At 57.3% G+C, this 15,592-nt stretch overlaps 1 protein-coding gene across 8 annotated transcripts in view; it reads right to left on the reverse strand.

The window, feature by feature from the left end:
* Positions 1–15,592, reverse strand: part of GREB1 (growth regulating estrogen receptor binding 1) — a 95,355-nt gene that overhangs the window by 45,424 nt on the left and 34,339 nt on the right. For 6 of the 8 annotated variants that reach the window (XM_047854055.1, XM_047854056.1, XM_047854057.1 and 3 more), the window contains 7 exons: positions 14,668–14,850; positions 13,137–13,280; positions 10,871–10,999; positions 7,265–7,378; positions 6,633–6,776; positions 3,443–3,628; positions 911–1,261 (listed from right to left, as the gene is read on the reverse strand). In XM_047854055.1, coding sequence (XP_047710011.1) covers positions 911–1,261; positions 3,443–3,628; positions 6,633–6,776; positions 7,265–7,378; positions 10,871–10,999; positions 13,137–13,280; positions 14,668–14,850 — 1,251 coding nt within the window. Of the gene's footprint in view, positions 1–910; positions 1,262–3,442; positions 3,629–4,566; positions 4,737–6,632; positions 6,777–7,264; positions 7,379–10,870; positions 11,000–13,136; positions 13,281–14,667; positions 14,851–15,592 lie in introns of those variants that run through there. The other 2 variants (XM_047854058.1, XM_047854062.1) reach the window with 2 other exon arrangements.

Genomic DNA, 15,592 nt, shown 5'->3' on the forward strand with positions numbered 1-15,592 from the left:
CAAAAGCCAGGTCACAGCCCTTCTCTGGTCAAAATCGCGCAACGGTCTCTCAACTCACACAGGGAACAATCCAAAGCTCTGATAAGGCTGTCAGGGCCCCCGCACAACGCCCTAGTCCCGTCCTCTGCTCTGGCCTCCTGCTTACTAGCAACATGCCAGGCACGGCCTGTGGCCACGTGGTCCTGGGGAGGGGCCCCCCGCAGCTGTCCCCAGAGGCAACATCACCCGCTGCCTCATTTCTCTCAGGCCCTCGCTCTTAACATCCCCTCTTTAGATAGGTTCTCCTGACCCCTCTTAATAACCAGCTCCCCAAATGGGATCCTCCGGCCCCGGGCCCCTCCACCTGTCCACCTGTCACTTTCTGCACTGGCTTTGGTGTCTGCCTCCCACACCAGAATGTGCGCTCCAGGCGAGCAGGGACCTCGTTACCTTCCTTCCTGAATCTCCGGTCCCTACAACTGTGGCTGCACACAGTAGGACTTCAATAAATGTTTTTATACTGTATTAGTTCACTGACGCATGAGTCCACATAGACAATGAGATCGCTGGGGTTTTTGTTCTCCATTAGCTAGCTGAAGGAAGTGAGGGCCAGAGTCGTTAAGGGACCAATCACATCATCAGGTGCGTGGACCCAGGCCTTCCACCCGGTCTAACTCCAGAGTTGCCCAGCCTCTCTAGGGTTTGGCAAGGCGGAATGCTCACCTTCCTCTCGGAGGAGGAAAGAATTTTAACTCAGCACGCCAGCCGGGGCACGAGCGGCACACACCGAGGGGGCTGCTGAGCACTAACCAACCGCTGCTACAGACCCTGGGCCACGAGAGGCAAAAGGCGCGGATCTGCAAAGGAAGGGAGCCGGGAAAGAGACGCAGCTGCTTTTCCCGCTGCCCCCAATCTCAGGCGCAGGGCTCACCCGTGACGGCGACGCAGGAGTCGATGGCGGGGCTGCGGCACGCGCGGACGATCACCACGTAGTTGGTCTTGGCGAGCTTGCCCTCGATGAGCAGCCGGAACATCTCGGAGAGGCCCTCGGCCAGGGAGTAGGTGCACTCGATGATGTGCACGCTGTCGTTGCAGGAGCTGGCGGCCAGGCCGGCGAGCCAGGGCAGCTGGGCCGAGGTGACGGGGGCCACGGCGCTGGGCGCGGGCGGGCAGGGCTGCGGCTGCGCCTGCTGGTACTGCCGGATCTCAGTCAGGTGCGATTCGCGCCAGGAGCGCAGGAAGATCTGCTCCAGGTCCTCCATCAGGGGCACCTGGTCCGCTGCTGGCAACGACAAGACGGCAGGAGAGGCTTTGGGCGCCGGCCCCCGGGTCCCCGCCGCGAACGCAGGGGGCGATCCTGGGGAGCCGCGTGCAAGCAAACGCGAAAGTAACACAGTCCGCATCACCAATGCCAGATGGTCTCTCAGGGACCGTGGGGAGGTACAGGGAGGGCAGCCGCACGGCCAGAAGCTCCCCAGCCTAGCGGGGCCACAGCTCTTTCTGCCTGTCGTCAGTCCGGGTTTCACGCGCGGGTGTTAAATAGCAGCAAGGACTGCGAGCCTACGACTCCGGGGCTCCTCCTCTTTCCCTGCCTTCTCGCCGTAACCACGCACATCACACTGTCTGTGGTCCGCGCCCAGCACGGTCCCTGGCCACGCAAAGTCCCTTCCTACGAGGCTCTACCGTTTACTCAGCGGTGTCTCCACTGTCGATCCTTTCTTTGCTGCCACGTAGCCACCTCTGCAAGCGCTTTCACAGTACACGTCTTTATGCGTAGAACCTAGCTTCCCGGAGTCTCGAAAGTGGGCTTCCGGGGCCAACCTGTACACATCGTCAGACTGTGTCCCGAGGGCCTATGTGCGTCCACCTACCGGCGACTTTAATGTCACGTGTGACACTGGTTTTACTGCACCCTTAGCCCCACTGGATACCCACGCTTGCGTCATCAATTCGAGAGATACGTTACTTGATTTGTTGGTCTGACGCCTAGGAGACTGAATACCGTCAGCCTTTCTTTCCAACGTTTATTTATTTTTGGGACAGAGAGAGACAGAGCATGAACGGGGGAGGGGCAGAGAGAGAGGGAGACACAGAATCAGAAACAGGCTCCAGGCTCTGAGCCATCAGCCCAGAGCCTGACGCGGGGCTCGAACTCCCGGACCGCGAGATCGTGACCTGGCTGAAGTCGGACGCTTAACCGACTGCGCCACCCAGGCGCCCCAGCCTTTCTTTCCTAGACGTTTTCAGGCGTGTTTGTCCAAATCTTATATCTGGGGGAGTTGGAGGAAACGGCACCACGCTTGGACTCGGAAGGCGTGCTCCCTTCCGGTTCCACCCGGCACCAGCACGGATCCAGAGCTATCTTACGATACGGGTTCCTGATCTGAAACACGGGATCACAATACACACGCACGAGGCTACGCCAAGATTTGATCAGATTAGCCGTTAGCCCTCCCATCTTTGAAATCTTTCCCCTTGAGCCCACGCCCCCTTCTGGAATCACCATCGCCAAACCGAGCTCTTGGGAGAGCTGTCTACACTCCGTACGCTTGCCCCGTCTCCAATCCACCGCAGCACGGCTTTTGTCCCCCACACTCCTCGGACGCACCCATCACCGAGGGTGCCTGTCACTCCCATGTACCCAAACCCAATGGCCAATCATCAGCCTTCACTCTGCTCTTGGCCTCACTGACTCAGGCGACTGGTCCCTCTCCTGAAATGCTTTCACGGGATTCTGCGTCCCTGTTTACCTCTTCCTTCAACACAGTCGAGGGCCAACTACACTGCAGGTGCTGTTGGACACGCAGATGTGAACTAAATCAACGTTCCTGGTCTCACGGACCCTACATCCTAACCGGGGAGAGGCACGGAAAGCGAGCAAATACCGGTGCTCTAAAGGCAAGATGTGGAGGAGAGAGACTCCCAGGGGCCTGCGGAGGGGGCACTGTCTTAGATATGGTGATAAGGTTCTCCCTGAGGTGACACAGGAACCAAAACTCGGAGGATAGGTCCTGGGCAGGGGTGTTTCTCGGGGGTAGACGGGTCTGCCGTGGGGCACGGCAGGGGTGGAACGGAAGCGGAGGTGGGAGGAGGCCTGGTCACTTGGGCCCTGGAACCGGTAGGGGTTGAGTGTGTGATAGGAGACCCCGGGAGGCTCCAGCAGAGAAGAGATACGATGAGATTCACAATCGTTAACAGCTGTGCAGAATGGGGGGCAGAGCCGCACCCTGGCAAGGGAGGGGTGTGGCGGAGGAGGGTGGGGGACGCCGCATCTGGGACGAAGCAGGGCTTTCCGGTGGATGGGATGCGGGTGGTGAGAAAGGATGGTCCCCGGCACTTCCTGTCCGCCAGCCAGCGTGGCTTCTAAAGGGCTCCATGTGACGGGCAGGGATCCGGGCTGACACGCCGCCTCGGGCCGCGACCGCTGCACCAATGGGCCCCACGCTGCGGGAGGGAGGCTCACCCAGCTGGACGAGATAGTAGACGGTCAGTAGGAGCTGCACCTCCTCGGAGATGGGCTGTATCGCCGAGGCCCCATAGTGCTCATACGCCCGGGAGATGGACTGAGAGTTCTGGTAGCACGTGTACAGGAGGGGGCTCACGACGACGTCACTCAGGTTCCCGCAGAGGTAAGGGAAGTTCCCGTGGCCTGCAGAAGAAGCAACCACATCCGCTTGGCGACTGGCGTGGGGCACACGTGGCCCCCACAAGTGCGCACGTCGAAGGCGAGGGAGCCGAAGCGGGCAGGCGAGAGGCCCCTGGGCTGACTCACACGTCCGTCTTCGGGGAGAGGGAGGAGGGAGGAGGGAGGAGGGAGGAGGGAGGAGGGAGGAGGGAGGAGGGAGGAGGGAGGAGGGAGGAGGGAGGAGGGAGGAGGGAGGAGGGAGGGGATCGCAGATTTCCCGCCCTTGCTGAGCTAGTGCACCTGCTCTGAATACTGACCAGGGCTCCAGCGTCTGCCTGTTCGTCGTGTCCAACCCTTGTGGTTCACAGGTGAGCTCGCTGAGGCCCAGAGAGACGCGCCCAAAGCCGAACAGGCGCCCCGCTGACTACAGAACGCCTCTTGTGAGCACTCTGCCGCCCCCCCTGCCAGCCAGCCTGCCCCTCCCCGACTCCTCCGTGCTGGCTTCTGTTTCCCATCCTCCCAGGACTCTCTGGCAGGCTGAGTGAGGAAAACGAGTCACCGCGCAGACCGGGGGCTCCAGATACTGACGGAACCCGACCAATGCGTTAGCACACGTTAGGAGACCAATTCCGACGAGAACCCTCAACGTCAGAAGAGCCTGGCCGGACTGATTCTCCTCCGCGCTGGGCATCAGCTGTGTGGCCCTGCGCAGGAAGTAGGACTTCTCTAAGTCTCAGTCTCCACATCTGTAAGATGGGTCGAAGACACGCAGCCCTCACGGGGCTGCCGAGATAACTGGATGCGCCAGATGCACGTGCGCCGTCCTGTGCTTGGTCTGAACTCATTCACCAAACACACACTCACTGAATGCCCGCTGTGTGCTACGTGCTGGCATCATGCTTGGGTCTGGGGAAATCTGACGCCCGAGACAGTTCACATCCTCACACAACTGCGTCTCAAACCTGAGGGTGCGTGAGGGTCCCCCGGGCCCCTTCTGGGCCTTCCCGCACAGCTTCTGATTTGGAAAAGGGGCCTGATTCTGATTCCAGGATGGGCCTGGGAATTCACCTCTCCAACAGGTCCTGGACGATGCTGGACCTGCTGGACCAAGGACCAGAGTTGGGGTGCCACGGCTTGCGAGCATTATGGCTTAAACTGCGTTGGGGCCCAGGACAAAGAAACTAAGGCAGCCTCGTGGAGAAGGCACATGGGTTTGGGTCCTAAGGCGCAGGTGGGGTTTGGGCATGAGGTGGGCTGGGGGCGGGAAGACCCAGGACAGCAGGCATGTTACAAAGAGTGCATGGCTGGGGCGCCTGGGTGGCTCCATCGGTAAAGCGTCTGACTTCCGACTTAATGATCTCGCGGTTTGTGGGTTCCAGCCCCGCATCGGGTTCTGTGCTGACAGCTCGGAGCCTGGAGCCTGTCTTTGGATTCTGTGTCTCCCCCTCTCTCTGCCCCTCCCCTGCTCATGCTCTGTCTCCGTCTCTCAATAATAAATAAATGTTAAAAAAAAAAAAACACAAAGAGTGCGTGGCTTAAACCGCACAGAAAGTGCAGTGACCTTGAGGAGTAAGGAGGATGGTCTATAGCTGAGGTCGTCAGAGGCGGGTCTGCCGGACCCTCACCCCGACTCCTCTGAGGCCCCTGGCTCGGGGGAGGCACAGATGCCACCCTGCCCGTAGTGGTGCCACCGTGCTCTGTCTTCTCATCCCCGCATTCTCGCAGCGTCTCACAGACACGTAATGACCGTGCACAGGTTACATGTAACACTGTTGCACGTTGACCTTCTTCTCAATTAGCCAAGAGGGCCCGATGGGATTACCGGCCGTGACTCATGCTCAGTTCAAACCCAGATCTGCACCCCTCTTCCTAAAGACCCTGTCCATTTTTTTTTTTTTTAGGAAAAAAAAGCAGTGTCTGTCTTATTTCTTAATTACCGGTAAGATACCTCCCACTTGCCTACGACCCTCTCTCCTCTGTTCCTCCAACATGTTGACAGATGCTGTACCAGCTTCTTTAGGAAGGAGGCGCACGCGCGTGTGTGTGTGTGTGTATGTTATCACACGGCCCCGGCGACCATCATCATCACGCGAGTCCCGCCAGACCTTCACATTTCAACCTCTCCTGCTTCACTAGAAGGGGATTTCTTTACTTGTGGCAAGTCTGCCCCCACGGGCCCTACGTTAACCTACTGTCACAAAACAGATCGAGTCTAGTTTCCTGCTTCCATGTGGCGACCGTGGCCGTCTCGCGCAAAGTCAGATTGCATAGTCTAAATGTACTAGTGGCAGAGGATGACACAGGACAATCCACCGGACCAGGGGTCCCGGGAGCAAGGGGCTGACTGATCTGTCTCCATTCCCTGGTGCTTTGTACTGGACCTGTCATTATGGCACGAATGAGTGAATGAATGAGCGAGCTAGTGAATGAGCGAGTGAATGAATGAATGAGTGAATGAGCAAGTGAATGAGTGATCGAGTGAATTAGTAAGTGAATGAGCGAAAGAGTAAGCAAATGAATGAATGAGCAAATGAATGAGCCAATGAGTGAATGAGCAAGTGAATGAGTGAGTGAATAAGTGAGCAAGTGAATTAGTAAGTGAATGAGTGAACGAGTGAGCAAATGAGTGAATGAGCAAGTGAACGAGCGAGCGAATGAGTGAGCGAGTGAATTAGTAAGCGAATGAGTGAGTGAGCAAATCAGTAAGCGAATGAGTGAATGAGCGAGTGAATGAGCGAGTGAATGAGCGAGTGAATGAGCAAGCGAGCGTGAGCGAGTGAATGAACAGATGTGTATCACGGAACAGAATCGTTCCACTTGGGCTTGTCGTGGAAGGCTGTGAAAAGCCCTAGAACTCTTGGCATCTGACCAGGGGCAACACCAGTGACTGGTCTGCTTAGTTCCTCCGTTGCCCTGGAAGGAAAGGGTCTGAGAGTTTTCTCAGGGGGACACCCTGGGAGTCAGCCTGTCCCTTGTTCATCCCTTCAGGCTCTCCGACCTCCACCCCCCGCCCCACTGCTGTACTTGCCTTTAAATATCACCGGCTTGGCCTTGCATATTTTCAGCAAGTTGTCAGGGACGGACACTGGTTCTCCAGAGGCCACAACGGGGAAGGTGACCGACGCTGGTCCCGCCGAGCCAACCTGGGGCACGCAGGACATGCCTGCGCTCTCTAGGGACAGGCCAGGAGAGTTAGGAAGACAGGCCAAACAAGCCACCCACCTCTGGCAGACCTGACGTCAGGCCGGCCTGCGAATCGGCTACAATCTGACCCTCACCCCTACTTGTGGGAGCCCCCAAGTCTTGGCATCACAGACTCCTGAGGTCAAAGCATCTTCAGAGTCGCTTGATCCAATCTTCTCCACCAAGCAACCCAGTCCCCTCCCCTTCAGTCTCCCTGCCACGTGGCAGGCAAGCCCCTTTTAAATTCCTTTAGGGTCAGGGAACAAGCTCACTGCCATACAGGAAGCCTGGGCTTGGTTGAGCAGCCCCACCATACGAGAAAGAGACCCTCTGTTATACCCAAGTCTGCCCCCCAAGAACATCCTCGCCGATTCACGCGGAAGCACACACACAGGCACACACGCCCACGTCCCACCAGCAGCAGCACCACCAGGGGTCCCCGAGTCTCGGGTTTCCGGCAACGTTGCCGTCACTTACCGTACTTAGCTCTGTTCCCACCACCCTGGGCGTAGCCGGCGTCTGTCGCTGATGGAGATTCTGGGGACCACCCTTTGTGGCGTTTTTTCGGGGGCCCAGAGTTTGATAAGATACCTAGACAACATTCAGAGTACGGATTAGGCTTTCTCTAAGGATGAGCTTCCAAACACTCCCCCTGCTCTGGAGAGCACGTATTTGTTATTTTTTAAAAATCAGAGCCTTACGAGGGTCGTTAGCTGTTTAGGGAAGCGTCCGGGCATGAGGAAATATCCTGTCCATTTCAGTGAACGTTTCGTTCCAAACCACGCAAGTGCCTCGGCCTGATCTCTGAGCCCTCAGCACACCCTCACCTTTAACATGGGGTCACAAGCCCTGCCGTTAAAGGTGGTTTCATGAAGACTAAGGAGAATGTAGCGAAAGCACAGCCTTGGGGCCCACTGGCCGGCAGCCCCCAAGATCACATCCTCCTTCGCCTCCTCCTCTAAACTGCCCCGTGAACGCCCGTGTGCTTCTGGGATAAGCCACGGTCACGTTCGACCGACCACCACACAGTTTCACCACCTGGGGGCAGGACCGCTCTACGTGTGTTCCTCTCCCACCCCAGCCTTGACCACTAACTTCAGACCAAAGAAGTCTGGTCTGGAACAGACCAGCTTCTGGAACAGAAGCTGGTACCTGCTGTTGTTAACGAGTCATCCCCGCCCACTCTAGATAACAGCATGTGCGGGACTCACGCTCTGCTCCTGGGTTATTCAAAATATCCAGAGTTGGTTACCACATTCGTTTGAGCAATCTGACTCAAAATCTCCCCTACATTTAGAAGTACACATTCAGCTGTGGCTGCACATTAAACACCCCTGGGAAACCTTTAAAGCTCTCTGTGCCTGGACACAAGCCCATCCCAGGTAAAGCGGAACCCCGCGTCTGGGGGAGCCTCGGGCACCGTGGTGACTCCAAGCTCCCTGGTGACCCTAACTCACAACCAGGGTTGAAAACCACGGTGTAGGGCAAGGTTCCTACAAATCTGGCCTGAGAAGGAGCTGGACAGAAGCAGCAGGGCCCTGCTAAAACCATCCGCTCCCGGGCCCCACCTTGACCTACAGAACCAGACTTCTGGAAACAAGAATGAGAAAATGCCACCGTTCGTGGGCACCCTGGTTTTGCTTAAGCGCCCTGCAGGGTCTTGCTCCAGAGTCTCTTAAAGGTGGTAAAATTATGCTTGACTCCACCTTAGACTGATCAAAAATGAACAAAGGGAACAAAAAGTGAAAACAGAAAACAGGTGGCTCACACAGAGCTTTCGAGCCGGCGGGCTCCTTAGACACGCCTCCTCCCGGCAACACCTGAGGCAGCTACTATAATCGCTGTTCTGTTTATCTTATATTACTTTCTATTGCCCGCACATCTGCCCTCAGGTGCGGACAGAGGCGACCCACAGAGACCAAGACGCCTCTGAAAACCACACTCAGCTACCGTAGAGGGGCCAGGCCTCGATACTAGGGATGGAGGGTCTACAGATGTCCTCCCCCTTTGGGACACAAGTCCTCACCGCTCTGCTGGACCCAGCTCGACTCTCCCAAAGTGACGTCACTGGGAGTCGTCCCTGGGGTGCCAATGTGGACGAGCCCCCGCGGTGTCTCCTGGTATCGGGGTGGGGGGCACCCCTTGGCATTTTGGGTGAGTGAGTTTTTATTACGTAGACTTCCATGTCACTCCAGGACACGTAGCACCCAGACCCCTCTGTGTGCACCAAGCAAGGATCCTGGGCACTTGCTAACGTCCCCCTGCGAGGGGGCAGGACTTTTCCACTCAGGACCACTGAGCTACAGCCCTCGAGCCCGAATTCAACACCTCTTGTCGTTTTAGGAGCAGTTGATTAACATGGGCTTCCTCTCTCCCCAGAGCGGGCGGGAAGGCACAGGACCTCTGACATTTCAGCTGTGCCGTCTCAGTCTGTGAAGGTGTCCCGGGTGGCCAGGTGCCGAGGCCCCAAGATGGGAAGGACGCTGGCCCTGCTCTCAGGACCTTCGGTACCTGACGGACACGGATGGCCATGGAACTGAGACCAGGCAAGGTACCCCGCTGCAGGAGGAGGGGACAGCTGAGCTAAGCCCTGAAAGGCAGGTTTAGCGGCAGTCAGGACTCAGTGCATGACCAGGGGGTGAGGACAGGAAGGGGAGGGGACTCCTGGAGCGTGGCGGTCTCAAACAGTGGGGAATGAATAAGGTTCCTCAGGTTGGTTGGGGCCAGATTCCAGAAGGGCTCAAGGGCTGCCAGGGACTAGGGGCATCCTACTCCCCACACGGCTCCTCGTTCACCGCGGAGTGGGGCCCCTGTGCCCTGCTGCCCGGGCAAAGGCTGGACGTATACAGGCCTCCATGCAGGCCGGGCAGGTGCCATAGTGCAAGGCTGCCATCACCATCCCAGAGGCCCGGTCGTTGGCCACGGGGCCACCCTAAATTCAGCACCTTGCCAAGAAACACCAGTCACAGCCCGGAGCGGCTAGAGGAGGGACAGAGGCTGGACCTCAGATTCCACGCTGGTTGGGACTGGGGAGTCTCAGGTCCAATTCAGAAAAGACACTGGTCCTTCCACCAGGGAGGGGACACTGGTCCTCTACCAGGGATGTCCTCTGCCGGCCATGTAACAGAAGCAGGGAAGCCTGGCCTCTAGGCCTGGGCTGCCTCTCTGGGCTTCACTTCCCTTCTCTACCAAACAGAATGTGGGAGCAGAGAGTTACTACAGGCTCTTCCAGTTGGACAGTCTTGGATGCCAAAATCCACTCAGCTACCTGCAGGGAGGAGGGGGAGAGAGGTAACCCTGGCTTACTAAATGGCTCCTGAGAGCCCAGAGGGGCGAGCACTGAGCTCGGAGTCAGAGGCTCCACGGCCTCTACTCCAGCAGACGGTCTGTATAACCCCTTCGTGCACCTCTTCATCCTCTTCTGAGCTTCCTCCCTCACCGCCTCTCACGCTTCCCCAGCTCTAAGGTGCAGCTCAACTGTCACCTCCTCCAGGAAGTCCTCCCTGCAAAGGAGCTCAGTGATGATGCCGAGGGGGGCATGGTCACTCAGTGAGCTGCCAGAGGTGTCTGAATCTCCATACAGCACCTCACCTGACCCTCTCAGCTGCCCTGAATGCAGAATTCTGATCTCCAGATGAGGGAACAATTTAGCCAGAAGGCTTGTCCAAGATCCCCCCGACCAATAAGAGACAGAGTTGAGTTTCAAATTCGTATTTATCTGATTTTGGAGCCCATGTTTTTCCCATGACACCACACTGCCCCCAATTTCTCCAGGACTTCACAGCCCTCCTGACGTGTAGCCCACAAGACTGGCCGCCCACCTCACAAGGGGCTCCCACTGCTTCTTGCCATATACCCATCACCCAAGTCGGTGGATGAAGCCACGGCCCCACCCACACCAGGGCCTGGGCACAGCCCCACCGACCCGGGAGGCACCTGCCGGCCTGTCCTGACTCTCTCTCCATGCCACACCCACTCCGTGAGGCTCAGTGGCCCCAGTACGGTGGCGCCCACAACCCCCACAACAGCCTGGCCTAGAAAAAAGCAAGACCCCCCCCCCCCCCCCAGGACAGGCGATGCTACCTAATGCCGAGGGCCGTGGCATGGCCGATAGGTCGTTCTTCACCAGCTGTTGGTGCTTCGGAGAATCTTTGCCATTGAAAACAGCTGGACCCACCGCCGTAGCAAGTGAGGGGTGCTCTGAGGCTGGTCCTGGCAGCAGAGAGAGAGAAAAGGGGAAGCACAGAGTGAGTTCATAGGAGCCCCGCTTAGCAGGAAATTACTTCTCTTCCATTTTTACCAACTAGCCGACAAGTGGTTCTGCCCACTGAGGACACACACCCATGCACACACACTCCTGCTCCAGAGAGCGCACAGCCCGGGTCAGTGAAGGACCAGGGAGACAGGAGTGGCTAGTGGGGCCCCTGCATCCCAGGAGTGCACCCGAGGCTGATCCGCCTCCCTTCTCCCATACCCTCACCCCCCAGGCTCTGGTTTGCACCAAACACGCTCAGGACAGTTGTAGGGCACGCAGTCACCCAGGGCCCTGGGGCTCCCCAGGTCTGAGGATAATGCCGGGGGAAATTGTGGGTTCTGGTCTTGTGAGGCTCACTGCTTACATGCTCACATCAGCCAGCGTGGTCTGGAAGGCCCTCCAGAGTCGGGGGCAGCACAAAACCTTTCTTGTGGGTGAGGTGGCACGGTGAGGGGCTTAGGGGCACAGTTCTGAAGCCCACTGCCCTGGGTCTGAATCCCCTGCTCGGTTGCCCCCCGGGGCCGAGTGACCTCACTTAACCTTCTGAACCCCTTATGCTTCAGCTCTCTCAGCTACAAAAGGGGACAATAACAGAGCCACTGGGAGAAAGCCAGGATTTCAAAGAAGTGTGCCGAACAGTGCCTGGCAGGTAGTGAGCGCTGAGTACTTGCTATTGGCACCATACTTAACTCTTGCAATCACCCTGCAAATTAGAAAAGATCTGCTCCAGCTTTACAGGCGAGGAAACAGAGACGCCAAGAGTTGAAATCAGTTGCCCCGAATCGCCCAGCCAGAGGCTATCAGTGCTGGAAACTTACACCCAGCTATTCCGATGGCAAAGGCCAAGGGCTCCCCAGCCGCCATGGTAGCAGAAGTTCCTGGGGGCCCGGGCGCGGTGAGGACAGGAGCAGACGGCATGCAGAGAGGGAGGCCCGGGGCCTCGGTGGGAGGGCACAGTTCCCAACCCTGGCGTGGCCTCTTCGTGGGAGCCAGGGCACCGACTCCCCTCGCTAGGCCCCTCTACAGACCTCGTGGGCCGGAGAACGAAAACAGCCAAGCCTCCCAAGCCCTTGAGAAGGCTGCTGGAGTCAACGGCGACCATGCTCAAAGGTCCGTTCAGGATGGCAAAATGCCAAGCACACGACCCAGAAACCCCTGCTTGTCAAATCTTGACTTCACCTCCAACTGCCCGGGAGACCCCAGGCACGCAGCTGAGCCTCGGGTTCCCCAGAAGTACCGCGGGGAAACCCAAGCCTGCTTGCAGGGAGGCTGTTAGGACTCAAGGAGGCACATGCCCAGACTTGTGGGATCCTGAGCACACGGTAGATGGCGCATCGTGTCACCTGCCCCTTGCGGGCTCCCCACTGCAAACTGGGGGGGTGCTGAGGGACCCCAATTCACCACACCACCGATAAGGGGATCATATTACGTAGCAGACAGCAACAGAGGACATCTTTTCAAGTTAAAAACACAGCATGCGGGGGCACCTGGGTGGCTCAGTCAGTGAAGCGTCCGACTTAGACTCAGGTCATGACCTCACAGTTTGTGAGTTCAAGACCCGCATCGGGCCCTGTGCCGTCAGCGCAGAGCCTGCGTGGGATCCTCTGTCCCCCTCTCTCTGCTCCTCTCCTGCTCCTTCTCAAAAATAAATTAAAAAAAAATTTTTTTTAAACATAACACAGCATTCTGTGCCAGAAACTACTACAAATTCAAGATAAAATGCTAAGGCTTTGTAGGCAAAGATGATGTACAAAGCACGCTTTTTATTTATCTTGAAAAACGTTTGGCTGCAGGGGCACCTGGGTGGCTCAGTCGGTTACTCATCCAGCTCTTGATCTCGGCTCAGGTTGTGATCTCACAGTTCATGAGATCGAGCCCCCGTTCCGGCTCTGCGCTGACAGCACGGAGCCTGCTTGGGATTCTCTCTCTCTCTCTCTCTCTCTCTCTCTCTCTCTCTCTCTCTGCCCCCCACCCCCCACCACACTCTCAAAAATAAACACACTTTACAAAAAGAAACAAGAAGATCGCTTGGGCTGCACCCTCAAGCTGCCAGGCTTGTGGGTTTAGCTCCTTTGTGCTTCTCGGTCGCCTCACCTGCCTGCTGGGCTCCCAGGGGGACGCTCGGGCTGGCTCCGGGAACGGGCTCGCTGGAGAAGGTGGCCAGAGGCCCGGAGCTCTCCGCTGGTGGGAAGAGTGAGCTGGAACAGGCACTGGCGGAGGTCGGCCGGCTTCTGAACTCTAAGGGGGCAAGACGCGTGCATGAAAACCAACTCCCCCCCACCACCCCGGTCACGCGAGGCCTTCCTAGACTGGAGGCTGTCCCCCAAGAGAGCCAGACACCTAGATAACCAAAACGGCGCCAATGCCATGCCAGCCTTGCCTCAGCGTAGCTGGGGGAGGGGGGGGTGCGATAACCCCCACGGCTCCGTGCCAAGGGCAGGGGGATCCGTCCGAGGGGCAGCTCTGATTATCAGGAGGGGGAGCAACCCTGAGCATTTGGGACAAAGAGAAAAACAGAGGACACGAATGAGTCACCCCCATCGCTGCCCTTCAAGCCCAAGGAAAGAACAGATTATTACTCAGAGGCAGAGAAAGAGCTGAGAGCCCCCTGTCCTGAAAGCCACCCTCTGCTGGAAAGATTCCCTCCCAGGAATTGCATCTAGCCTGTGAGGTGCTTGGTCACCGCACGTGATCAAAGACTCTTCCTGGGTCCCACAGCAGAAGCACCACTTTGTACTACTAATTCTCGGTACCAGGAGCTCAAGAGATGTTTACTGAGTCGAGTAAGAAAAGGAGTAGGGGTGGGGGAGGAAGGCCCTGAGCCAGCCCTTCCTGAAGCCCCTTCCTTCTATTCACAGAGGCTGGCCAGGAGAGGCCAGGTGACCAGAGATGAACCAACCCAGACAAGGTTCTCGTGGAGATCCCTCCTAGGACATGTCCCTGCACAGCTGGCTGAGTGGGGGCCTCTCAGGGGCCATCCAAGGCTGGGCCTCTGAAAATCCACTGCCCCCCACCCTCTTCTCTCCATAGTTGACTTAGCCATGGGTGATCCGGGAGACAGGAGGGAGGAGGGAAGCCCAGTGACTTCTACGATGCTGGCCTTCACAGGGTTCGGGGCAGAGAGAGGACGGGTATCATCCGAGCCATTATTTCTCTAAATCAGAGTTTCTCAACCTCGGCACCGCTGATTATTTAGGCTTGATCGTTCTTTGTGGGTTGGGGTACGGGGCGGGGGGCAGGGGGGACAGAAAGGGCTATCCTGTGTGCTGATGGATGTTTAGCAGCATCTCTGGCCTCCATCCACCAGATGGCAGTAGCGCTCTCCAGTCACGATGGGGGACAGAATCACCCCGGGTTGAGAACCTCTGTCCCAAACGCTTGCCACAAGAAGACACAGGATGGTGTAGCCCCCTGCAAACTTTTAAACGTCCCACACAATTAGGCTGGCACTACAAATGTTTACCCATAATGCAAAGCAGCGCTTTGATTTCACGGGGCTGACCTTCTGCCTGCAATTGTGCCCATGGAGCCTGGGCGCTCCTCGAAGTCCGGCTGACAGGCACCTGGGCCCTCTTGGAGGGCCCCCGTTCACCCCTCCAACCCTGCTCAAAGCCGAACTGCTCACCTGAGCCTTTCCAACAGATGAGAGGTCCTTTGGTTAGAGTCCCTTGTGCGTTGCGGACCAGGTAATACTTCAAGTGTTTCTGCTTCTTGGGCTGAGTGGTCAACTTGAGATTTATGTGATTAGAGAATTCTGTGAAGTAGCAGAAGCCTTTCTTTCCACAGCCAACGCAATTCCCAGAGAAACCTGGGGGAGGGAAACCACCACGAAGGTCTCCAACTTACCTCCAACATACTCGTCAAATAACGCAGACTTTGTGGAAATTCTAAATACTCCCATCCTGTGCCACGAACCCGAAAATTCCACGGGGCAAGGGTCCCTGGCACCTTATGTTGGTCCAAGGGTTGAGATGACCTTGACTTGAACAGGAGGAGGCCCAAGAAGACTTAGTCATGGAGGAGGCCCTGAAGCTTGGAAGACTGAACTTGCCGGGGGGGGGGGGGGGGGGGTACAGATTTTAAAGCCTATACACACAGCAAACATTACAAGATGAGACTATTGCATTCAACCGTCTACACTGATCAAGTGCCTGCAGGAAGTGGTACACCCCCATCTCCTTCAGTGCTGACCGGTCACAGAATCTCAAAGCCATCAGACCACTGACGACCTCCCAGGAGCCCCAAACTCCATCCTGATCCCATGAGTCGCTGCAAGAAACAAAGAGAACTCCACGGGGCGGGTGGGGTGTGGGCGCTGGAAGTGTTTGGCAACCAGCGGAACGGAGACCCGCTGCCCCAGTGTGGCTGTCACAACATTGGCATCCTGCAGCCGAGGCCGGAATGGGCCTTTCTGGGGACGGACGGAGGTTCCCACCAGCTGTGAGGCTCCAGAAGGGTCGCCCGATGACAAAACGACCTCTTAGGAACCATGAAAATCCAGCGAATAGGGATAAAGAGACCTTTACAAGCTATAAAGTCCATTCAAACCA

Source organism: Prionailurus viverrinus, chromosome A3, assembly GCF_022837055.1.
Source record: "Prionailurus viverrinus isolate Anna chromosome A3, UM_Priviv_1.0, whole genome shotgun sequence".
In the NCBI taxonomy this organism is placed as follows: domain Eukaryota; kingdom Metazoa; phylum Chordata; class Mammalia; order Carnivora; family Felidae; genus Prionailurus; species Prionailurus viverrinus.